This window comes from Mastigoproctus giganteus, chromosome 14 (assembly GCF_048544385.1).
Source record: "Mastigoproctus giganteus isolate SK-2022 chromosome 14, ASM4854438v1, whole genome shotgun sequence".
In the NCBI taxonomy this organism is placed as follows: domain Eukaryota; kingdom Metazoa; phylum Arthropoda; class Arachnida; order Uropygi; family Thelyphonidae; genus Mastigoproctus; species Mastigoproctus giganteus.
This window is the reverse complement of record NC_143588.1, coordinates 89,398,226-89,425,725: the sequence shown is the minus strand read 5'-3', so window position 1 is coordinate 89,425,725 and position 27,500 is coordinate 89,398,226. Positions and strand designations below refer to the sequence as shown.

The window sequence follows — 27,500 nt, the reverse complement described above, 5'->3', positions numbered from 1 at the left end:
GGGAAGTTAAGCTCCCTTTTCCACAGAGTGAATCAAAATAAAGGAGTCAGAGGACAATGACTATACCAAATGAATTGAGAAAAGTTAAAGGGTAGGTCGAGTAATCCCAGTGGCGAAACTATCATGTTGTCAGCTGTGCCACCGCTGGGGAAGGCATTCAACATGTGGCAATGGAGACCCCAGATTTTCTGGTTTCGTCAATGAGTAATCCTGCGTTCTTATAAACATAATCAGTTTATGGTTTCAGCATTTATTTCGACTTACAATTTCTGTATTAAAATGTAACTCGAATAAGTTTTAATGACTGTTGTCACAGCGTAATTTAGTTGTTAGTGGATTCGATACCTGAGTATCGAATTTCTCTTCAATATTTTGCTATGTCGAACAGATGGAGCTTGTGAAGCTTTGCTTTTGGGACCACGATGGCGGAAGATGTAGAGTTATCGCCTTCTCAAACAGAAAAATTATTGCAATTTCAGGTGAAATTTCGTTACTGAAAATTTCAGCGCTGTGTTTTTAGATTTAGCCAAGGTCCTATTTTTTTTTTTTTATCTCGTACAAGTTATATATATATATATATATGCATGTCATATATATACACATACAAAGTGTTATACTGTTTCATATATGCATGCTCGCTGTTATTTATGTAATACCTAAGGAAAACGGCTACCGAAAGAACTATGCAGTCTGTATTATAATTTTAAGTTGTGTTGTTATAATTAAGTAGTATTCTTAATTTGTATGAAACTCACTATTATTTAACATTTATTATTTTAATCTATAATTTTCTGAGATATATATCGAAATGCAACGATAAAAACATGTCATGGTGTTATTCAGCATCTTGACATTTCATTAGTCATCGCCATACAATTATCGTTGACCGTGCAATGCGTTTTTTTTCTTTTTGCAAAACATAATTGTGCTTTGGATATAATTTACGAAATGAAATATAATGTAAGAAATAAAATATAATTTTAGAAATAAAGTTACATTTTATTTATTTATTTATTTTTCATATAATTTAAGAAATAAATAGAAGTAATGACACAGCTCTCTAAATGTATGTAAAATATGAATATTGAGAAAAGAAAGGTTATGAGAGGGGGAAAAGAAAAGCGTGAGTTAGATATTGAAATTGGAGGATAGAAAATAGAATAGGTAAGTATAGGGTTTAACCTTCCTTCACTCATACATCTATTTAACAAAGATGCTTGCACAAGGTTTTTTGTTTTACTTATAACAGATTATTTTTTAGCTTTTATGCTGAATTGGAAATGATCTATTATTATTTGCTAAACTCATTTAAAAAATACTGAATAAAAATAAATTAGAAAAAAAAAAGATGATGATAAAGATTTTATTGTATTGCAGATGTAGTGTGAACATTTGTATTTTTGTCAGCTGTTTGCATTTAATCAGCAAAAATAAAGCTCTATAGTAAGATTAGACACCTGTCGCTGGTGTCATGTGGAAATGGGAATGGCCTAGAAGAAAGACAGATTCTTTTGCTCACCTGGTGTCTGTTTAATGCTAAACAGAAAAAAAAAAGTAATATATTGTTATTCATAGTATATCAAAATAAAAATAGAAAATACTGTATAATCAGTTGGAGAATACTGGTGGGAAAAGGTACACAAGAGGATTTGATTTCATTTACAAATTTAAAAAAAAGTCAGAAAAATTAAAAAAAAAATTGCATCTGTCTGATGCTGTGCTAGCAGTGGAAGGCTAAGGAAAAGATTGGTAAAATATTTGGTATGGAGTCTGGTACTTTATGGACCATAGACATGGACCTGAAATGGAAATTATTAAAAACATTGGAAAGTTTTAAGATTCGAGTATGGAGGAAGGCAGACCAATAAAGTGAGAAATGAGGTTTAGAGAAGGGTGGGCGAGAAGCGATATTTGACTGAAATGATCAGAAGGCAGAAAGGAAATTGGATTTTACATGTATTGTGAGAAGACAGGTTGATGAAGGATGTAATGGAGGGAAATGTTAGAGGAAGATGCCCAGAGAGAGATTGAGAAAAATATGAGAGATGAATTAAGTGGACATCAGTATTAGTAGAGGCATATGATGCAAGAAAGCAAACTTAAACAGCATCAGCCAAAAAAGAGAAAAAAAAAAAACCCTTCTAATTTCACCCATTCACTCCAGACATTTGTGTAGTTCTACCTTAAATTTATTTAAGCTATCAACTTCCACAACAACAAATAAAGTCTGTTCCAGCAATAAACTACCTGCTGGCTAAAGGCAAACTTCCGCACATCTATTCTACAACTGTCTTTGCTCAGTTTCAATCTATGCCCACTCAGGTTCTTAACCTGAGAAAGTGGGAGTATCCTGTCAGCATTGAGCCTGCTCAAACCATTCAGGGCCTTATACACCCCAATCAGATCATCTTGCAGGTGCCTAGTCTCCAGATGCTGCAACTTGCAGAACCTAAGCCTCTCTTGGTAAGAGCACCCATTTGTTCCCCTTGCCAATCTTGTTCCCCTTCTCTGTACTTGTTCTAGCAACTCTACATCCTTCCTAAAATGAGGCCTCCAGACCTGTATGCAGTACTCAAGGTCTGGCCTGACCATTGCCTTATACAAAGGGATAATCACCTCCTTGTCTCTGCTAGAAAAACTCCTATATACAAAGGGTACTAGGAAAGTTTTGCAATATGACGCAACAATGAATCACAGGAAGCTGCTTGTTGCTGCATGTTGAGACATGTTCATACGTGCATAGTAGCCGCCGCGCCAAGTCGATGGGCTCAGTTATTCATTAGTAGTGAGAGTGTAAAGTGCTTGCGATGGCATCGTGGTCACAAAATGAGATAAGGACAGTTTTGCGGTATAATTTCGTGCATGGTTTAACCATAGACCAGTGCTTAGAAGAAATGACTCTTGCACGATTGTCCACATCGTACAACGATATTCAGGTGGTGTAGAGAATTCCAAAGGGGAAATTTCACTCTGGAGGATTCTGAGAGGCCGGGAAGGCCACGAATGTCAGTTACGGAGGAAAACGTTACTGCTGCGAGGAAAATGCTTGACGAAAACAGGCGAGTGACCTACCAACAGATAGAGGATACTTTGGGCCTAAATGCACCAGCAATTCGTTCGATTCTGCAAGATCATTTGCACGTGAAGAAACTTTGTTCTCTCTGGGTGCCGCATCAACTGACTGAAGAGCAGATGACACGACGTGTGACTTGGTGCCGGGAGATGTTAAAAAAGTTTGATAAGGGACAATCTCGGTATGTGAACAACATCGTGACAGGTGACGAGACTTGGCTGTACTATTACGATCTGCCGACCAAGGCTCAAAACAAAGTTTGGGTCTTTGATGATGACGACACACCCGTAATTGTCAGAAAATCCCAATCTGTAAAGAAGAAAATGATAGCTGTATTTTTCAAATCGAGTGGAATTGTGGAACGTGTCATTTTGGACACGCAGAAGACAGTCACAGCTAAGTGGTATACTGAACAATGCCTGCCTAAAGTCATTGGATCTATGAAGAACCTGCGGCCAAAGTCAAGAATGGACACCTGGTACCTTCATCACGATAATGCTGCAGCTCACCGCGCCAAAGCCTGCACCGAATATTTGACCACAACAGGACTGAAACTTGTCGAGCACCCTCCCTACAGTCCAGACCTTGCTCCCTGCGACTTTGCACTGTTCCCGCATGTGAAAATGAAGCTAAAAGGGAGGCGGTTTTCCAGTGATGAGGACCTTCTACGGGCTTGGGACAACGAGTGTGCTTTACTCCCTAGTGAAACTTGGCAGAACTGGTTTAAAGATTGGTTTCGGAGAATGGAGAGGTGTATTGAATGTAGAGGAAATTACTTTGAAAAAATTAAATAAACAAAGCTGTACTGCAAAACTTTCCTAGTACCCTTTGTATATCATTGACAAAATTCCATGACCTGCTCTGGCAGCCCATTTGCACTGTTCAGAGAACTTCATATCTGAAGGCACAATTACCCCCAGGTCTTTTTAATTCTTCACTTCTCTGAGTGTAGTACCGCACAGTTGGTATGTTACTTTGGGGTTACCCATATACAGTACTTTGCATTTGTCAGTGTTAAACTTCAGTTGCCACCTCTCAACCCATCTGCTCAAGTTTTCTAGATTCTGTTGCAGTAGCTTACTGCAACAGAATCTAGAAAATCATTACTGTCATTAACAACCCTGCCAACCTTCATATCATCAGCAAACTTGGACAATAAGCCTGATATACACTCATCGATATCATTGATAAATACAGAAAACAGCAATAGGCCCAACACAGAACCCTGAGGAGACTCCACTAACATCAGTCCATGTAGAGCAGTGTCCATTGATTACCACTCTGTCTTCTCCCACTCAAGCATCCCTTTATGTATAGCAGCAACTTGCCCTTAATGCCATACTACTCTATTTGTACAGCAGTCTTCCACATGCAAGAGTATCAAAAGCTTTCCTAAAATCCAAGTATATGATATCAGATTTATTTTTTGCATCCCAATCCATTGAGACCACATCATAGTATCCAATCAAATTGGTCAGAGAAGACTTCCCCTGAACAAACCCATGCTGTATCTGAACTATAACAGCAGTCTTGTCCAGATGATTGTGCCTTGCTTCCTTAACCAGTGACTCCATTATTTTCCCTGGAACAGAAGCTAGACTAACAGGTCTGCAATTACTTTTGTCACCCTTTGATCCCTCTTTGTGAATCGTTGATACATTATCAGATCCACAGTCTGTTGGATCCTCCCCTGAGTCCAAGGATGCGCTCATAATCATGGCTGGGTGTTTGCTTACATCTTTTGCTGCCTTTATTAATATAACTGGATAAATCCCATCCGCCCCCTGTTGTTTTTCTTAAGCTTAACTTCAACAATTTCTCCTCCACTTTCCTCTCAGTTATTACAAAATCCTTTAGCTCCCTGTTACAGCTTGATAAACGTCTGGCATTCTCCTCCCTTAATAACTCGTGTGAATGTAGAAGTAAAATACGCATTCAGTTTGTTAGCTATCTGAGCAGGATCATAAACAGTCGAACCATCAAGATGGTGAATATGGTGTGATGAAGAGGAAGGCTTAGGATAGAGACACATGAAGATGTTGAGTGTGTGCCTGAACCTGTCCTTGAAAAAACATGAAGATGATGAGTTCAGTGATATGTAAAGGAGGTTCAAGAGTAGTTTTAATTCTGTGAATTGCACCCCTAAGTGGCACGCAATTGGTTGCATAGCAACTGGAGACAAGACAAGAATTTATTATAAAAAATAATTTTTAGCATTCTTTTTAATTTAAATAGATCTTTTATAAGTATTATTTAGATAATTTATTTCATTTATTTAGTTAAGAAAAATACAATCTAAGACAGTGCATCCAGTGGACATTGGTGGATAGTACAATGTTGAATCAGTTTGGTGTGACATAAGTGCTGGGAAAGCAAAAATGAGGGTGAGATTGTGTTATAGGCCCAATGATTGATGAGTACAACGAACACGATGAGTACAATGAACTATACAGAGAAATAGAGTGGTCCAGTAAATCAGATTGTCTTATAATGAGGGATTTTAACTTCCCAAATATTGACTGGAACTTGTGGGTTGGTCACTCACACACTAGCAAAAATTTGTGTATTTATTGAATGATTGTTTTCTACAACAGCAGCAGCAGCATGTTTGAGAGGCAACCAGAGGGAGTAATGCTCTTGATTTGATTACCAGCGGTGATTATTCATGCATTAAGAATTTGCATATCCTAATGGCAGTGATCAGTGTACTGATGTGGGATTTACTTAGATAAAGATGTTACCGCCATTGGGGGTAAATGAAAGGGTTTTTGCTTTCATAAAGATGACTGCAGTGGTCTCGGACAGTTTTTAAATTTTATACAGTGGGATCCACTGATGATGTTATCAACAACAAATTCTAAATGGGAAGCATTCAAGGAGTTAATCTTGGAAGCTATTAGGCTTTTCATACCAACTAAAAAATACTACTCAAGGTTTAGGCCTAGATGTATGTCAGATGAACTCATGAGACTCGTGGCAGAGAAGACAAATGCATGGGATGCATATAAATTATCAGGAAACACAGAAGCCTATGGTAGATATAAGCTAGTCTGTAATCAAGTCACAAAGGAAGTTAGGCAAGCAAAGGCAGATTATGAGAAATCTTTGGCAAAGGATGCAAAGAAAAACAGCAAAGATTTCTTTATTTATGTAAACTCTAGAGGGAAGGGAATGAATCAGGGTTTGTCCACTTGATATCGATGGTTCGACTGTTAATGATCCTGTTCAGAGAGCTGACGAACTCAATTAATATTTTGTATATACATTCACAAATGAGGAATTCTGTAGGGAAATGGAGGAAAAAAGTTTATTAAACTCTAACAGGAAGCAAAATGATTTTGTAATAACTCAGAGCAAAAAAAGTATAGGAGAAATTGTTGATATTAAACATAAGGAAAGCACCTGGGGTGGATGGGATTTATCAAGTTATATTAAAGGATGCAGCAAAGGAACTAAGCAAACCCTTAGTCATAATTGTGGGAGCATTTCAGTCAAAGGGGGATTGACAGGTGACATGAGTAATTACAGACCTATTAGTTTAACTTCTGTTCCAGGGAAAATAATGGAGTCCTGGTTAAAGAAGCATTGCAGGATTATCTAGTAGTAGTAGTAGTGGCATGTGATGCAGGAAAGCAAGTGATTGAGCTTATGCAGCATCAGCCAAAAAAAAAAAAAAATCACACCGTTCCCTCCAAATGCCTGTCCAGTTCCTCCTTAAATTTATTCAACCTATCAACTTCCACAACGACACATGGAAGTTTGTTCCAGCAATTAACCACCCGCTGGCTAAAGGAAAATTTCCGCACATCTATTCTATATCTGCCTTTTTATTCCCCCTTAGATTTGTAATCTGAACAAATGGAAGGATCCCATCAGAATTCAGCGTGCTCAACCCATTCAAGGCCTTATACACCTCAATCAGATCACCGCGCAGGTGCCTAGTCTCCAGCCACTGCAATTTGCAGAACTTAAGCCTCTCTTGGTAAGAGGATCCCTTCATTCCCCTCACCAATCTTGTTGCCCTTCTCTGTACATCTGTAAGCAAATCTACATCCTTCCTAAAATGAGGCCTCCAGACCTGTATGCAGTACTCAAGCCATGGCCTGACCATTGCCTTATACAGAGGGATAATCACTTCCTTTTCCCTGCTAGCAAAATTCCTATATATCATTGACAAAACCCCATGACCTGCCCTGGCAGCCTGTCTGCATTGCTCAGAAAACTTCATATCTGCCTGCACAATTACTCCCAGGTCTTTTTCATTTTCTACCACCTTAATTGTAGTACCACACAGTTGGTACGTTTCTCTGGAGTTACTTCTACCCATATGCAGTACTTTGCATTTGTCAAGGTTAAACTTCAGTTGCCACTTCTTAGCCCATCTGCCCAAATTATCTAGATCCTGTTGCAGCAGTACACTGCCATTACTGTCATTAACAACCCTGCCAACCTTTGTATCATCTGCAAACTTCGACACTAAGCCTGATATACCTTCGTCAATATCATTGATAAATATACAAAACAACAGTGGACCCAACACCGAACCCTGTGGGACTCCACTAATAACATTAGTCCACGAAGAGCAGCACCCATTGATTACCACCCTCTGTCTTCTCCCACTCAACCATTCTTTTATCCATTGTAGCAACTTACCCTTAATACCATTCTGCTCCAATTTGTACAATAGTTTTCCATGCGCAGCAGTGTCAAAGGCTTTTCTGAAATCCAAATATATGATATCAAAATTATTTTTTGCATCCAATTCTTTTGTAACCACATCGTAATATCCTATCAAATCTATCAGACAAGACTTTCCCTTAACAAACCCATGCTGTGTCTGAATTATTGCTGCAGTCTTGTCTAGATGAACCTGCAATGCATCTTTAACCAGTGACTCCATTATTTTACCCGGAACAGAAGTTAAACTAACTGGTCTGTAATTACTCGTGTCATCCTTCGATCCCCCTTTGTGAATTGGGGATACACTTGCACATCTCCAGTCCGTGGGAACCTCCCCTGAGTCCAAGGATGCTCTCATAATTATGGCTAAGGGTTTGCTTAGTTGCTTTGCCGCCTCCTTTAATATAATATAACTGGATAGATCCCATCCACCCCAGGTGCCTTATGTTTAATTTCAACAATTTCTCCTCCACTTTTCTCTCAGTTATTACAAAATCATTAAGCACCCTGCTACAATTTGATAACCTTCTGCCATTTTCAAACCTTAATAAGTCCTCATGTGTGAATGTAGATGCAAAATACTCGTTCAGTTTGTTTGCTATCTGAGCAGGATCATCAACAGTCGAACCATCGATATTAAGTGGACCAATCAGATTCATCCCCTTCCTTTTAGAGTTTATATAAGTAAAGAAATCCTTGCTGTTTTTCTTAGCATCTTTTGCCAAAGATTTCTTGTAATCTGCCTTCGCCTGCCTAACCTCCTTTGTGACCTGATTACATCTTTAACTAGACTAGCTTATATCTACCATAGGCTTCTGAGTCGCTTGATAATTTATGTGCATCTCATGAATTTTTCTTCTCGGTTACGAGTCTCATTAGTTCATTTGATAACAATTTAGGCCTAAACCTTGAACCATATTTCTTAATAGGTATGAAACTTTTAGTAGCATCCACAATTAATTCCTTGAATGCTTCCCAATTAGAATTTACTGTTGGTAACGTCGTCAGTTGATTCCACTGTACAAAATTTAAAAACTGTCTGAGACCACTGTACTCACCTTTACGGAAGCAAAAACCCTTTCCTTTACCCCTGATGGTAATTAAATATTTAAGTAAATCCCACATCAGTACACTGTGATCACTGCCACCTAGTGGTTCCTTTATCTGCAAATTCTTAATACACAAATGATCACTGCTGATAACCAGATCAAGAGTATTACTCTCTCTGGTTGCCTCTTGAACATGTTGCTGCAGAAAACAATCATCCAATAAATCCACAAAAGTCTGACTTGTGTGTGAGTGACCAACCCACAAGTTCCAGTCAATATCTGGGAAGTTAAAATTCCGCATTATAAGACATTCTGATTTACTAGCCCACTCTATTTCTCTGTACAATTGTTCATTGTAGTCATTCGAGTCATTAGGCCTATAACACACTCCTACTCTTATTTTTGCTTTCGCAGTGCTTATGTCACACCAAACTGTCTCAACAGTGCACTGTTCATCTATATCAACCGAGTGCACTTCTTTTGATTTTATGTTTTTCTTAATTAACAGCATAACACCTCCTCCCTTCCTATCCTGTCTATCCTTTCTGTACACATTGTACTCCCCAAATTCCAGTTATGCCTTCCTTATATCTGGGTGACATCATCTCTGCTATCCCAACAATATCTGCCTTTGATGTCTTGACCAACACTTCAAATTCATCAAATTTATTTACTATACTTTTAGCATTGGTATACATGCACCTATTCCTAGTTACCCTAACACATCCCATATACCCACCTATTTCCACATATATTCACAAGTTCCAGTCAATATCTGGGAAGTTAAAATCCCCCATTATAAGACATTCTGATTTACTAGCCCACTCTATTTCTCTGTACAATTGTTCATTGCACTCATTCGAGTCATTACTGTCTAACAACAGTAGACAAGATTGTTGTTATAGTTCAGACATAGCATGGAGGTTTGTTAAGGAAAAGTCTTGTCTGAAGAATTTGATTGGATAATATGTTGTGGTCACAAAGGACTGGATCTAAAAATAATTTTGTTATCACATACTTGGATTTCAGCAAAGCTTTTCATACTCTTACACATGGAAGACTTGTATAAATTGGAGCAGTATGGCATTAAGGGGAAGTTGCTACAATGGATAATTTTATGATTGAGTCAAGACTGCAGTAATAATTCAGATACAGCATGGGTTTTTTAAGGAGAAGTCTTGTCTGACCAATTTGAAGACAGAGTTTGGTAATCAATGGACATTGCTTTGTGGACTAATGTTATTAGTGGAGTCCCACAGGGTTCAGTGTTGGGCCCATTGTTATTTTGTATATTTATCAATTATATTGATGACGGTAGATATCAGGTGTAATGTCAAAGTTTGCAGATGATACATATGTCGGCAGGGCTGTTAATTAGAATTAAAATTAGTTGATTGGCATATGATGCAAGAAAGAAGTTATACAGCATCAGCCAAAAAAAATCCCTTCCCATTTCACCCATCTGATCACTCCAAATGTTTGTCTAGTTCAGCCTTAAATTTATTTAAGCTAACAACTTCCACAACAACAAATGGAAGTCTGTTCCGTCAATCAACGACCTGCTGGCTAAATGCAAACTCTGCACATCTACTCTACAACTGTCTTTTCTTCATTTGACTCTATGCCCTCTCACGTTCTTAATCTGAGCAAACAGAAGTATCCCATTAGCATTGATCCTGCTCAAACCATTCAAGGCTTTATACACATCAATCAGATCACCTTGCAGGTGCCTAGTCTCCAGATGATTCATCTTGCAGAACTTAAGACTCTCTTGGTAAGAGCACCCCCTTTGTTTCTCCCACCAATCTTGTTCCCCTTCTCTGTACTCATTCTAGCAACTCTACATCCTTCCTAAAATGAGGCTGCCAGACCTGTACACAGTACCCAAGGTGTGGCCTGACCATTGCCTTATACAAAGGGATAATCACCTTGTTTCTGCTAGCAAAATTCCTATATATCATTGACAAAACTCCATGACCTGCTCTGGCCGCCTGTCTGCACTGCTCAGAGAACTTCATATCTGACCGCTCAATTACAATTACACCAAGGTCTTTTTCATTCTTCACTTCCCTGAGTGTAGTACCGCACAGTTGGTATATTATTTTGAGGTTACTGCTACCCATATGCAGTACTTTGCATTTGTCAGTGTTAAACTTCAGTTGCCACCTCTCAGCCCATCTGCTCAAGTTTTCTAGATTCTGTTGCAGTAGCATATTGTCATTACTCTCATTAACAACCCTGCCAACCTTTGTATCATCTGCAAATTTGTACAATAAGCCTGATATATACCTTCATCGATATCATTGAGAAATACACAAAACAGCAGTGGGCCCAGCACTGAACCCTGGGGGCCTCCACTGATAACATTAGTCCATGTAGAGCAGTGTCCATTTATTACCACTCTCTGCTGTTTCCCACTGAGCCATCCCTTAATCTATTGCAGCAACTGGCACTTAATGCCATATTGCTCTAATTTCTACAGTAGTCTTCCATGTGCAACAGTGTCAAAAACTTTCCTGAAATTCAAGTATATTATATCAAAATTAATTTTTTTCAACCAGTTTGTTTGTTGACCACATTGTAGTATTCAATCAAATTGGTAGACAAGACTTCCCTTTATGTTACTGCAACAGGTTCTAGAAAAGTTGGGATGATTGGCTTAAAAGTGGCAGCTGAAGTTTAACATTGACAAATGCAAAGTACTTTATATGGGTAACAGTAGAAATGTGCCAGTTATGTACTACTACATTCAGGATAGTGGAGAATGAAAAAGCCTGGGTGTAATTGTGCAGTCAGATATGAAGTTTTCTGAGCAGTGCAGATAGGCTGCCAGATGAGCTCATGGGGGTCTTGCCAATGATATAGAGGAATTTAGCTAGCAGGAATAAGTAGGTGATTATCCCTTTTTATAAGGCAATGGTCAGGTCACAGCTTGACTACTGTGTACAGGTCTGAAGGCCTCATTTTAGGAAGGATGTAGAGTTGCTAGAGAAGGGCAACAAGATTGGTGAGGGTAACAATGGGCCATTCTTAGCAAGAATGGCTTAAGTTCTGCAAAATGCAGCATCTAGAGACTTGTGAGATGATTCATTATTATTAATTAAGTCCTTATATACCTCAATCAGATCACTTCGCAAGTGATCTGATTGAGGTATATAAGCACTTAATTGGTTTGAGCAGGCTCAATGCTGATGGAATTCTTTCTTTTGCTCAGATTACTAACCTGAGGTTGCAAAAACTCAAATTGAAGAGACAGTTGTAGAAGAGATGTGTAGAAATTTGCCTTTAGTCAGCAGGTTGTTATGTTGTTGTTATTTGGTTTTTAGGAGCATTAGCAACTAAAGCCATATTGCCCCAGGGATATGCGGTGGTCATTCCCTGACCTTTCCGCATCCTCCGTATTTGGTGGCTCACGGGCTCGAACCCCGGTCTAATCAAGAAGCATGTGCTACGCACTGCTGCTCCTGAAACAAACTTCCATCTCTCATTATTGAAGTTGATAGCTTAAAGAAATTCAAGGAAAAAATAAAACAAGTTAATAATTTAAAAATAATTTTTGATAAAATTGATTATGTTTATCACCAATCTAATTAAAATCAAACCCGAAATCGAAATTATTAAAATTGATCGAATACTCGGATCATGTTGGGTGGCATTTAGTTTACGTGCTGCTACTGCTGTACGGTGCACATATCCTGCATTATACATATATGCATTTTTAAGTTCTTATTCTGGTCTGGCCTAGAGATTAGCAAACATTAATTTTTTTTGCAAGATATATATAATAACTTTTCTTATATAATGATAGAGATTCTTGAAGAATTTTTATTACTTTTAACTGCAGTTCAGTCAAGATCAATTAACATTCAGAAAGTGCAAAAATTAATCAAACACAATCAAAGAGCTTTGGAAAATTTAAAGGTTAGTACTGGAAAACAGTGCCAATGGCCTCCATAGCTGAGTGGTCAGGAGCCGGAGTGTAATAGCACACACTCTTTGTGTAAACTGGGGTTCAAGCCTCTGACTGCTAAATACAGTAGATCTGCTAACATGCATTGGACCAGCATGGCAAATTTGGATCTATTTCAACTCAACATGAACCATTGAGGAGGCTTCTATCCTGCAGTGGATTGATAACGGTTGAAATTTACCCTTTTTTTTTTTTTTACTGGAAAACAGATCTCAAGTTGAAGATTTGATTAAATCAGATAAGTTTAAAGGTATTCCATTTAATAAAAATAATAAATTCAGTGCTCTTCCTAGGAATACATTACTAAAAAATATAATTCAACACATGAATTTGTCTTTTATCAGATAGAAATAATGATGGAAACCTTTTAAATTATTTCTATTTATTAGAACCATCTACTTGGCCTTATGAAGAACTAACTTCACCGTTGATAGCCGGTAAAAAAAAATTGTATTTTAAGTGAAATTTAAAAATATGAAACTGAATATGAAATTCGGGATTTTGTAGATAATAATGTGGAATCAAAAAATGTTTCTATCCCTGCAAGTATCAAAAAGCTAAAATGATAGTTAGCACTATTGCAATTAGTAGTGCTGAAGCTGAAAGATATATAAATTAGCCTGTAATCAAGTCACAATGGAGGTTAGGCAAGCTAAGGCAGATTATGAGACATCTCTGGCAAAGAATGCAAAGGAAAACAGTAAAAAATTCTATGCTTATATTAGCAGTAGAAGCAAGGGGCTGAATCAAATTGGGCCACTTAATGTCTTTGGATTAACTGTTGATGATCCTGCTCAGATTGCAGACAAATTGAATAAGTATTTTGCATCTACATTCACACGTGAGGAATTCTTTTGGGCAGGGGGATGTGAAAGTTTACCAAACGGTAACGAGGAGATAAATGACTTTGTGATATCTGAAAGGAAAGTGGAGGTGAAATTGTTGCAGATGGACATAAAAATAGCACCTGGGGTAGATGGAATCTATCCAGTTACGTTAGGGGACAGCAGCAAAGGAGTTAGGCAAACCTTTAGCCACAATTATGAGAGTATCTGTGGATTAAGGTGAGGTCTGTATGGACTGGATATATGCAAATATGTACCATAAAGGGAGATCAAAATGTGATGCGAGTAATTACAGACCTGTTAGTTTAACATCTGTTGCAAGGAAAATAATGGAATCACTGGTTAAAAAAGTAATACAGTACCATCTGGACAGGCAAGCAATTATACTGCAATCACAGCATGGATTTGTTAAGGGCGGTCTGGTGTAACCAATCTGATAGGTTACTATGATGCTGTGATCAAGGAACTGGATGCAAAAATAATTTTGGCATCATATACTTGGATTTCAGGAAGGCATTTGATGCTGTTGCACATAAAAGCCTGCTGTACAAATTGAAGCAATTTGGCATTACAGGCAAGTGAATGCTATGGATAAAGGGATGGTTAAGTGGAAGACAGAGTGGTTATCAACAGGCACTGCTCTTCTTGGACTAATGTTATTAGTGGAGTTCTCCCAGAGTTTAGTGCTGGACCCATTGTTATTTTCAATATTTATCAAGATATTGATGAAAGTATATGTCAGTCTTAATGTGTAAGTTTGCATGTGATACAAAGGTTGGCAGCGTGGTTAACGGCATTTGTCATGGCGAGCTACTGCAACAAGGATCTAGGAAAGTTGGGTTGATGTACTGAGTTGATGTTGATGTTTAACATTGACAAATGCAAGGTTCTGCATATGGGTAGCAGTAATCCTAGAATCACTGATCAACTGTGTGGCCCTACACTTGAGGTATTGGAGAATAAAAAAGACCTGAGGATAATTGTGCAGTCAGACATGAAATTCTCTGAGCAGTGCAGACATGCAGCCAGGATGGCCTGTGGATTTTTGTCAGTGATATAGAAATTTTGCTAGTCGGGATATTTGAGTGATTTATCCCTTTGTATAAGGCAACGATTAGGCCACATTTTGAGTACTGTGTACAGGTCTGGAGGCCTCATTTTAGGAAGGATGTAGATCGCTGAAATGGGTGGAGAGAAGAGCAAACAGACCGGTGAAGGGAACAGAAGGATGCTCTTACTAGAAAGACTACAATTCTGCAAATTGCAGCCTCTTGAGACTAGTCACATGTGGGAGATCTGATTTAAGTGTTTAATGGATTGTGTAAGCTGAATGTTAATTGCACTCTTCTACTTGCTGAGGCCACACGTGAGGGGACATAAATTCTAGTTGAGGAAGGATGGTTGCAGGATAAATATGCAAAGTTTGCCTTCAGCCAGCAGGTGGTTGATTTTGGAACAGGCTTCCATCTGTTGTGGAAGTTGATCGTTTGAATAAATTGAAGGAAGAACTAGACAAAATCTTGTATGGTTTTTTTTTTTTTTTTTTGCTGATACTATATAAGTGTGCTTTCTTGCATTATTTGCCATTACTACTACTATTTTTACTAGCAGTTTTCAGTTGCTGTTGAGCTTACTTTCTCCCTCGCTAATCCAGGATTGTCTTTCAGTGTTAATGTTTTCAGAAATTGTAGGACTTGAATTTCTGAGTTCACAACAACAGCAAGTAGCTCACCATGATAATAGGCTTTGAAAGCTCGAATAATGCCCTGAACCATGGGCTGAATTAGTTTAGTTGTGTTCCTTGGTAGAAACTGATTTTGATCTTGCCCTCTTTCGATTTTAAAATATCAGCCAAAGGATGAGCTGGGCAGTAAACTGACAGTAACTGAGCCTTTTATTCAAGTTTTTGGAAAGCAATTGGCATCTCACTGATGGTATAAACTTACTTTCAAACCATGAAGCAAAAATATCACTCGTCATCCAAGTGTTGGAGCTACTTTTATAAATCAAAAGTAGGGATTTTACATTGACATGTTTAAAATCCATTGTGCTTAAGTATAACTTTTACTTGTGCACAATGGATTTCCACTCTTGGTTGTGCACGATAACTCTCTTTGTTAGTTTTCATATTCGGTTTGTTGGGTATTTTTTTAATATCTTGTGACTTGTTGGAGAGAAGTTTTTTTTGTACAGAATTGTTTCATCACAGTTGAACAACTGTTCATCTATTTATTTACCATCTTGAATCACATTATTCAGGAAGCACCTCTGCTGCTGTAATGTCACCAGATGTAGATTTGCTTACAAGACTAACCTGGGATATCCCATGATGAGTCTCCATCTCCAAAGGCACCCTTCAGAAGTTTTAAATGTGTCGTCATCTCCCCACCAAGTATCTTATGAAATTTAAGTACCTGTGCTTTCAAAATTACCCCATTTATTGGTACCCATTCATTATGCTTCTGTAGAAACCATTTTTTATATGCATTGGTCCATATCACTGTTTTACCAAGTGCAGTTTCTTCCTTTCAATGCCTACTTCATCTTGTACAGAGTCTATGAATGAATGCAGTTTTTCTTCTTTCATCAAACCATGGATTGTTCCCTCTGGAATTCCACACTTGTGAAATATGCTGCATTTTGTTTTGCCACTCTTAACTCCTTCAATAATCTTTTTTAACTTTTCTTCAACTGTATAATTTTTTCTTTTGGTAGCCATTACTTTAGTCCTACTGATTTACTAACTTTGCCATGTATTTATTTCTGGTGCCCTAGAATTTATCGTGTTTTGAGAAAACTAAATCAAAATCAAACTGTCCAGCCTATCTTTTTTTTTTTTTTTTTTTGTAGTTGTTGGCGCATCGGCTTTTGTGGCCATAGTGCACCTCCCAAGGTTTTTGCAGTACTTTGATCCAAGCCCGAGGCGGGATTCGAACCCGTGACCTTTGGGTTGCCAGGCAGGCACTCTACCCACCTGGCTAGCCCGGTCGGCTCCAGCCTATCATAGTGCCAAAGTGACGTCACATGATTTCTTCATAAATCACTTGTCATGTATATTTTTGTACGGTTTAGCTCTTAGCAGTTTTTGCTATCCTAAATATAACTTCTAGTTGAAGAATGGATGTTATGTGCTGTTATTTACAAAATTTACTTTATAACTAATGTAACAGACTTTATGAATAGTAGCTGTATTCCCCTCCAGAGGTAACTGTAATTAGCATTCCACTGATATACTGTTTTATTGCATGTCTAGCTGAGGGGAGAAACTGGGCGTCTACAGTATAATTAGTCTGTGATGAGTCCTATTTACAAAAATTACTCTGCAGCTGAATACAGAATATGTCAAAGCAAATATACATCCAATTTTTAGCTAATTTCCCTTGTCAGAAATACAGTAGTAGGATGTATGGCAGATATGATATATATACAGTATTCACCTTTTCCAATATGAAATTGCTAGTTCTTTGAACACTATTTTTTTCATAATTTTTTTTGGGGACATGATCATACCTACAGTATATCCAAAGCCACATTATGAAGAACTGTGTTATATTGCAGTTGCACTGTAATAATAATAGTAATTATTATTATTAACTATTTATCCACAGAAGGATAATATTCTGAAACATTTGAATATTGGAGTGTAATTCAAGTTTGGTATGTGTGATTATTAATTTAATTAAATTGTCAAACTCTTCAGTGTATTGTGTTTCAGTCTAGTGTGTTTCATTATTAAATTAGCCATTTCTGTTCTTATTATAATGTTCTTCAACATCCTCATTCTGAATCTGTAATATATAATATGTTTTGTGTGTGTGTTCCTATATAATATCGGTGTAAATACACCATAGTTTACCCATAAATTTAACTACCTGAGTAGTGTAAAGGCATCGTTTGATTTTATTTCATATTGTGGCAATAGTACTACTTTGAATAAAAAACGCTTCTCTATTAGAGGAGACTACCATTATTTATTCTTAGTGGGCACCACCTCCCAGACAGCACCGTTTCGGAGTTTGTTGGCTCACTCATCGGTGGGTGGGCAGGTACCCCGATAATGCAAACATGCCATTGCGGTTGTGAAATTAATTCCACAATATGAGAAATGGTGAAGATAATGATAATATTTTGAAGGCTAAATGCACAAGGCATGATGTGTTATGGGTTGAAATTAATTAGAGCTAAAAAAAATTTTAGTTCAAACTACATGACTTTATCCATGCTTGAATATAAAATTTAGATATTTATTTTATAAAGCATTAATATATGCATTCAATTATTATTATTATTATTATATATTTTTTCTTTTTAATAGGACCTAACAGGAATTGAGGATATGGATAGGTGTAGAGATATACTTCAGAATCACCACTGGGATATTGAGGTGAGACATGATTTATCTGCTTTTTCCTGTTAAGTATTCTCAACTTTACTGCCTTTCTTTATATTTGTGCCACTTAACATGCACCAGCTGTTTGTGTAGTTTACATTTTGGGAGATTTTATGCTATATTTTTACTAATTCAATACTTAAAGCGACCACTGAGTTATAATTCTGCCTTGCTTTCTGGGAAGTGGGGAACACTGTCCCATTCTGAAACAGTGACAGGCTTGAGCTTATATTCATTTCTAGAAATAACGAATGCACAAGTCAACTTAAAATTTCTAATTTCATTTTTAATTAATTTATTTATTTGGAATAGAGCATACATAGTGCCTAAATACTAATTCACCTGTATGCAGAAATACAAAATAAGAGTTAACATGAATGTACAGTAATCAATAATTGAGTCTAAATATCCTTGTCCTAATAGGTTAATAGTACAATTAAAACAAACAAAAAAAAAAAAAAAAAAAAAACCTAACTTTAGCATATCAGGAGTCAGTTTCCTGAATGAATTTTTGGGAACAAGAATATCAATCCTGTAAAGATTAATTAGCTTTGTATTGTGAAATACCAGGCCCATAGATGAATAATTTGTTCCAAGAGTAGGCAAGGAGAATGTGTATTGGTGATGGGAATTTGCACAAGAAACTTGCCAAGGAATAAGAGTTAGAAGAGTCAATAAAATTGTGAACTAAATTATAAAGGAAATAGCAAGACTGAATGTATCGTAATTAAGAGGAATTAAACAAATCCTGTTGCACAGAACCTTATAATCTGGAACTTAATGCATTTCTTGAAACAAAGGAAACAAATTTGCTTTGAATATGTGTGGGCAGGTCAGAAAGAAATATATTTCTGACTACTTGAAGACCAAATAATGACACAGTGGGCAATAAAAGGCAAAACTAGTTGTAGAAGGATCATAATAGCAGCCTCAATATTGAAAGCTGAGGTAAGTCATTTAATGAGAATAAGAAGCCAAAAAGCATTCGAAACAATACCATTTATATGAGCTGATGGATGAAGATCATGGCATATGATAAAATCAAGATATTTGAAGTGTTCAACAGCTCTGACCTTTTCATGATCAACATGATAATTCAACAGCATTAAAGGCTTGTAGACTTTTAGATCATTAGCAGACATTTGCCATTTGACATCGAAAGTTTGGAGCGCTGTTGTGAGGTCATTGAAATAGAGGGGCCTAGAGGAGAGAGCCCTGTGGCACTCTGCAAGAGGAAATAACAGTGAAGATTGAAGCCTCTTTGAGAATGACCCTTGCTGAACTGTTATTTAACAACTAAATTATACAATCAAGTAAAGGTGGTAACACTCGGTAAGGCAGTAACTTAAAACAATCACTTTAGGGGAAGAGTCAAAAGCTTTAGTGCTATCTAAAAATAGACAGTCAATCTGCTGACCCTTTTCCAGATTAACACATGTGAAGTACAAGAATAAGGCCAAATTGGAGCAGGTTGATCTACAGGGCTTAAACCTGAATTGAAATTCGTGGATGGATGGATGAACTCAAATTCTTGAAGATTGCAGTCTTGAAAGATTATTAATATTTATTAATTACTAAAAACCATTATTAATCATTATTAATGTATTTCAGTAATTACAGGGATCAGATTTATGTCTATGATTTTAGAATATAGGTACTAGGTGGGTTGAACTTTTGAAAGCATTAGGATAAACACCAGAAGGAATGCAGAAATTGAACAAATTAGTAAGAATAGGCACTAGTGAATTCAAGAATTTTTTAAGCAGTATGGCTCATAGCCCATCAGGTCCAACTGTGATGTGGTCTTTGACTTTGTTAAAGAATAAGAGAAGTTTATCTTAATATGATACATAGAACACTTCCGTATGATACTCTCCAGAAATTAAAGCGGAAACAATTAAAAAATCGAAAATCTTACAGTAAGAAATAATTGAAAATCAAATGAACACAATTAAAAATCAATTTAATGCAATTAAAAATTAAGTAAATTAATTTAACAAAAAAATTTCAAAACAATTTTTTCCTTCCTGAAGCTGACAATGCTTTTCGACCATATGTCGTGATTACAGGAATGAAAATTACTGAATAGGGGTGAGCATGGAACTTAAATAGGGATTATTTGTCTTTGCGCATGTGCATGCCACGAATCAGATTAGATATGGCTGGCGAACATTAACAGAATTCTCATGTGATTTAATTTCGATGATTTCTGCAATTAATAGTCTTGTATAATTACGTTGGACACTTAAGTATTTTGGCCTCATTAAATAAAAAAGTATGTTTTTCATTAATGGCATGAAAGGCTAATTCTGATGCTGCTGAACGAGAAGTACGAACTGAGGCCACGTGTTGATTAACACGAAAATTCAGAGGAAACTGTGTAGAACCCTGATAAGATGAGTCAATCACCGAAAGAAATGTATACTAGGTCATTTATTTGTGTTGCGAACGAGGAAAGGACGGAGCGATTGTTCAGTATAGTGTGTAATTTCTGTATTGGCCTAGCTACAATTATAAATTCGGTATCTTTAAAGACTCTGTTAAGTTGTTTGTGCCACTGTTCAACGTATGGGACAGAAATAAAGTATTTTTTGATATTACTATTGTTGGTTGGTTGGTGTATTTTTTTGTATTCTATCCTTAGCTTGTACCCTAAATTTGTCTATAGTAGCAAGCGGGAAATCCTTGTTTAAGAATCTGCTGGTTAATATTTGTATTTCTGAGCCCAAAGCAGATTCTGTTGTTGAATATTTATAAACATTGAGAAATTGATTAAAGATAATCGATCTTTTGTAGGTGAACTGTTATAATGCAGAAGCATACCAGTGTTTGTAGGTTTACAATAGATGTTAAATTGGATTTTATTTTCGTCCCAAGTAAGCGTGAAATTTAGAAAATTTAAAAACTTGGTATCCGTATTCTCCCTCTCCAATGTAAATTTGAGTCTGGAACGAATATTATTAAACTAATGTAAAATGTCTTGGATAGACATTTTACATTAGTTTAATTTCCACATCGCATAATATAGTTAAGCTTCCCTTAAGATCTTGGTATTCTAATAAACAAAAATACCTTTTCCAAGTTAGGAAACTTTGCGAAAAATTAAAAAAACTATCTGGATCCTAACGATTGGTCTGTACTGAAGACCTCCATAGATTTGCAATGTGAAGCACAGCCCTAAGAAATAAAAAAACCAGACACATTAACAAATTGAATACATTATCGGGAGGGTCAAGACACATTCATACGAGTTCTAACACATTGTTTCGAGCTTGCGACCAAATGCATATGAGTTGTGTGATGACCCCCCACCACATATGCACAACAGTCTACCACAGAATACTTCAGCTAGTTCGCAAACACCCCCTCGCCCAACATTCAACGAACCGACATATCAACATTTTACAAATCTTTCTCCTTATATGCTATCGCAGGACCAGATTTCACTTTTATCCAAAGGATTAAATTATAATTTACCACCTCGAAAACTACCTAAAAAAACAGTGCGTAATTGATATTGAATTTGGACTTTGTAATGTTCCACAAAAAGATTTATTTATTCAACAAGTTAACCAGGTGGTGAATAATATAAAAGAATCGCAACTTCCTGAACTGAATACACATGACAGTTCAGCTTTACGTGAACTTCGGAAAAATAAAGACATTATTATTCAGACAGCTGACAAAGGAGATACAGTGGTAATACTCAATAGTCCTGATTATATTAATAAGTTAGAGTCAGTTGTATCAGATACCTCCATTTATCTTGAAGTAGACCCAGCACTATTTACCAATTTCGTCAATCAATACAATAAAATGTTAACCGCATAATGTTAATAAAAAAAACGACTACATTATGATGGCCCAGTTAAAGGAATTGAAAGCCAGAACATAAAATATTCCTGCACTTTTCTGTCAGGTAAAATAATGGATTTGCCTCTTTTGGTATTTCCTATTCGGACCTATTGTTTTCATATTTCCTATTTAGCCTATTGTTTTCTACAGAAACTCAGCATTTTCATCATTGGCCACACATGTATAGAGCATTATAAAACCCTTTAGACAGGCGATACAATTTGGGATTAAGAACAACAACATACACTATTTAATAACCTTAAGGATGTAGACTTGGCAGTAATGATTTATTCTCACTAGATGTTGCCTCGTTATATCAGAATGCAAATGTTGAATACACATTAGATATTCTTTGTGATATGTTAAATAATAACTCGATACCAATTTAATTATATGAAGCTTCCTATTAAGGAAATTTTTCACTTAAACTCTTAGTTGAAGCCAACTATATCATCTTTTGAGACAAAGTATACAAACAAATTTTTGATTTGCCAATGGGATTAAGCCTGAGCTGCCTGATATCGGAGATTTATCTCTCAACGATTGAACGTATAAATTTGACGCCTTTTCTACCCCGTATCACATACTATGGGTGGTATTTAGATGATGTTCTAAATACCACCTACTACTAGTGAGAATAAATCATTACTGCCAAGTCTATAGTCCTTAAGGTTATTAAATAGTGTATATTGTTGTTCTTAATCCCAAATTGTATCGCCTGTCTAAAGGGTTTTATAATGCTCTCTACATGTGTGGCCAATGATGAAAATGCTGAGTTTCTGTAGGAAACAATAGGCCAAATAGGAAATACCAAGAGAGGCAAATCCATTATTTTACCTGACCGAAAAGTGCAGGAATATTTTATGTTCTGGCTTTCAATTCCTTTAACTGAGCCATCATAATGTAGTCGTTTTTTTTGCAATGTGTGCTTCACATTGCAAATCTATGGAGGTCTTCAGTACAGACCAATCGTTAGGATCCAGATAGTTTTTTAATTTGTTGCAAAGTTTCCTAACTTGGGAAAGGTATTTTTGTTTATTAGAATACCAAGATCTTAAGGCAAGCTTAACTATATTACGCGATGTGGAAATTTTCTTTAAAATGTTAAGATGTTCTTTAAAAATTCTAAGGCATCACTAAACTGTTTTGGTTCTGACTAGAATCTCATTTGGGTAAGGGAGTGGCTTCACTTGGCAACTTCTTGCTGAACAGTAAATAATAAGTTAGTCTAAGTAAGAGTAGCCAAGGTGTATGGAGAAAAATCTTCTGATTAAACACATAGAAAAAGTTATGTGCAAGAATAATGTGAAAAGTTTGCTCTATCCTGAGATGGTGACAAGCTTGTGCTTACACTCACTTTTAGAAGTGACATTGCTATCTGTGGATTAACACCTAGAATTTCTAATTTTATTTTTAATCAAATAATGTTACCAAAAGAGGCAAATACATTATTTGGCAGCATTAATTATTGAATTATCTCAACTCCTGCATAAAAAAAAATGCTTCTTTACTAATTTGTTGGTTTGGGCCACTGCAGCCAAATATCAGGTTTATACTTGCTTGTAACTTTCATTATGTTGCTTCCTCTGCATTTAAAAAACTTGGTTTTCTCGTTCACTCTCAGCATTACTTTTCTTCCGAACAGCTGTTCACTCTGTACAAATCGCAAATCTTCCCTACCATGGAATATTGTTCCCACATCTGGGGCAGCACCCCCAAAACCTCTCTCAGACATCTAGATTCCATTTAGAGGGCAGTTAGGTTAATTAATGACTCATCTCTAACAGAGTCTCCACTCTCTGTCTCATAGATGTACTGTTTCTGCTGCATGCATTTTCTTTCATGGGCACTGTTTTTCTGAATTGGCATCTATAATTCCCACTCTCTCTCTTTCAAAACAGTCCGAACACTTGCCACCACCAACCAACATCCATTTACTGTCCAACTTCAAACTCACAGAACCAACATTTCATCTTCCTCGTTTATTCATTCAACTGCTGTTTTCTGGAACAACTTTCCATCATACGTATTTCCTGAAAATTACAGTCTACGTATTTCCTGAAAATTACAGTCTTCTTTCGTCTTCTCAACCTCCAGCCTGTGCATGGTACTAAGTACTATAGGTTCTAATACCACTCGTGTTGGGGTTTTCATAAAAAAATTGTTTTAAGTTTTTTCTTCCACACATTGTTTGGCTGCTCACTTAGATTTATTGATTTACTGTTTGACATAATATTGCTTATTGAGATCACTCACTAACTGATGAAATTCCACTAAGAATCAAAACATTGTCTTAATGATGTCTTAGAATTTTTAATGAATAAATACTAGATTTACCTCTTTTGGTGATGTTATGTGATTAAAAACAAAATTTAATTAGTAATTTTAGGTCGACTTGTGGATAATGATGTCTTTTCTAAAAACAAGTACGAGTCCAAGGCTGTTACTCTCTGTGGTGAACAAAGCATCCTCTAGACAGCAAAACAGAATTATAATGTATTGGTAGCTTTAATTAAATTATTTCAAATAAAAACCTGTTCTTTATTACTATGTACAATTGTACGATTTCTGTCTTTAAATTTTGCCTAACTGTCTGCTTTCTTTGTCAATGAAAAGGTTGTTCCTTTTGTTCCTTTACTGTAAAAACATCAGTGTATTTACAAATCAGAAAACCTCCTTGAAGGGTTAGTTATGATAAGTGTGTGTGTGTGCATGCATGTTCACTGGACATGCTGTTACATCTTATAGGAATAAAAATATATGTTATTATCCCTGTGATTCATTATACTAATACATAATCAACATAATGTTTGGTTTGTGAATATGGAATGTGTCTATTCTGTTGGACCACTCTTCATAATTATTGTACTTTAATATGGAATCTTAAGCTACTATACAAGGCAAATGCAAGTACTATCCATATTGTGGCACCTCTTTCGTCTGATATGCAAACTTGCACAGTAATTGGAACAGAACCACGACCAGCCAGGGGCCCTGAGCACTGAGGTATCCCAGGCTCTTACACCTCTAAATCATGGGCCTCCAAATCATTGGTCATCAGTTTAGATGCTGGCTTTAACTAATGATTTTAGACATTAAGTAAAAAAACAAACTAATTTCATTTTCTGTTATGAGAGAGAGAGAGAGAGAGAGAGAGAGAGAGAGAGAGTGTTTGCTGATTACTGATTTTAACAAGAAACCACTTTATGAAGCTGCATCCCTGAAAAAATTTCCAATCTTTTGTTGCTGTGGAAGGGTAATGTATGTGAAAGCTAATGTTTTTTGTTTTTATTAGGATAAGATAAATTATTTCTACTGAATTTAATTTGCATTTTACATTTTTTTTTTTTTAATTTTGGAAATTAGATCACCTGGATATTTTCATTACTGTGTTTTTTACAATTCTAATTTTTTTCAGTCATTATTGGCTGAGGTTTAAGGAAAGGCATTAGTTAAAAAAATATTCTATTTGAATTTTCAAAAAAAAACCTGCAGCCATTATCAATCCACTGCATGATGGAAGCCTCCTCAACAATTCATGCTGAGGGAAATGGACCATTTTCTGCCACGCTGGTCCAGTGAGGATTGGCAGATCAACCGTATTTAGCAGTCAGGGGCTTGAACCCCGGTATACTCAAAGAGCATGTACTACTGCACTCCCGCTCCTGACCACTCAGCTACGGAGGTATGCATTAATACAGGGTCACTATAAAGTTCTTGTGTAGTTTTAAATTTTTATAACTTCCATTCTGTGCATGATAAAATCAATCTCTAAAAAGGGTAAGGGAAAGAATTTATTACAGTTCTATATACATTTATTTTTAGGATTGTTAATTCTCAACACGTCCACCATCATTATGTATACAAACTGAGGTACGAGTCTGAAGTTCTTCAAATACATTTTTCAGTAATACCCTGAATCACATTAGTTGTCCTACTCCGAAGATCGTCTGAAGAGCGAGGTTTGTTGAATAAATAATAGTCTTAACATGTCCCCATAGAAAAAAATTCAATGGGCTCAGATCTGATGACTGTGGTGGCCAAGAGATTGGTCCACCTCTTCCAATCCATCTGTTAGAAAAAATTTCATTCAGAAACTGCCTAACACCGAAAGCAAAGTGACAAGATGTACCATCTTGCTGAAACACTGTATCACCTATAAGTCCTGAAACGTGTTAGTTCAAGGATAAACTAATTCTACAGCATTTCCAAAAACTCTCAATATTAACAACCCATCCTTGGCCTTCCAGATCGTGGTTTATCATTGACCGAACTTATTTCTTTAAACTTTTTCATCCAGTTAGTTATGGAATTCCTACATGTGCATCTTTGTTGTAATGGGTTCTAAATCTTTTTTGTACTGCGATTACAGACTTTAACTTGGCCAACCACAGCACACAGTTTCCTTTTCTCTTCTATTGAAGCCATCTGATCAAACCTAATTCTGCAAAAAAATAATAAAATTGTTTCTAAACTACAATAAAATAAATGAATCATTCTTAGTACATACTAAACTTCACTAAATTGCATTTCTAACATTTTTTACAGATTGATTTTATCATGTATAGAAGGAAGTTATGGAAATTTAAAACTGCACAAGGACTTTATAATGACCCTGTATATAATGTACCCATTGACTTTGACATCTGTCTGTCCATCTGCTCAGTTCCCAGTGGATGGAATTTCATGATATTTGGCTCTTTAAAAGGTTTTGTTGAGTCATTCCAAATTTCATTATTAAAATTTGACCAATAGAAATCCAACAGTCAGTATTTTTATTTAATTTTTTTTTATTTATTATTACGTTTTTTCCCCCCATCCTGATGAATAACCCGACTCCCAGTAAATGGATTTTCATGAAATTTTGTATTTGGCACTTCTAAATCTGGCAGTTATTATTATTTTATTTATTTAATTTTTTTCATACATATCACACAAGTCTGTGGTTCTGAACTGATGGTACCTCAGGCATTACATTCAGTATGGCGGATTTTCGTGTGCTTAGTTTTTTGTAAAATATCAGCTAATTGTGATACTGATTTTACCATGTGTTTATTTCTGATGCCCTAGAATTTATCATGTTTTGAGAAAACTAAATCAAAATCAGACTGTCTGGCCTATCATAGAGCCGAAGTGATGTCACACGTTTTTTCTATAAATCACTTGTTACTTCATTTTAATTTTTTCTAGATTAGCCCTTAGCAGTTTATGCTATCCTAAGTGTAACTTATAGTTGACAAAGGATATCCTGTGCTGTTGTTGAGAAAAATTTACTCAGTAACTAATGCACTTCATTTGACGAACAATAGCTGTGTTCCCCTCCAGAGGTGATAGTAATAATATTTGCCATGTAATGCAAGGAAGCCACAGCTTTTGCTGCACTAGCAAAAAAAAAAATAAAAAAAAAACCCTGAAGTAGATTAGAAAATGCAAATTATATGCTTCCCTCCTCACGCAGGTAACTACCCAATTGATCTTTGAAGACTCTCTGGCTAAAAGAAAACTTCCTACAATCTAATATAATGGCCCCTAGTTCTAGAATTCTTAATAACAGTGAGAATTCCACCTTCATTCATTTTACTAATCCCTATCAGAGCCTTATAAACCTCAATCAGGTCACCTCTGAGGTGCCTGGTTG

General features: G+C 36.3%; 1 protein-coding gene across 1 annotated transcript in view; it reads left to right on the top strand.

Annotated features, from left to right (window-relative positions):
- The first annotated feature begins 377 nt into the window (after positions 1 to 377).
- The window catches only part of Faf2 (Fas-associated factor 2), a 135,843-nt gene continuing 108,720 nt past the window's right edge, over positions 378 to 27,500 (top strand). The window contains exons 1-2 of the mRNA XM_090389313.1: positions 378 to 479; positions 17,933 to 18,001. Coding sequence (XP_090245439.1) covers positions 423 to 479; positions 17,933 to 18,001 — 126 coding nt within the window. The 5' untranslated portion in view covers positions 378 to 422. The remainder of the gene's footprint in view (positions 480 to 17,932; positions 18,002 to 27,500) is intronic.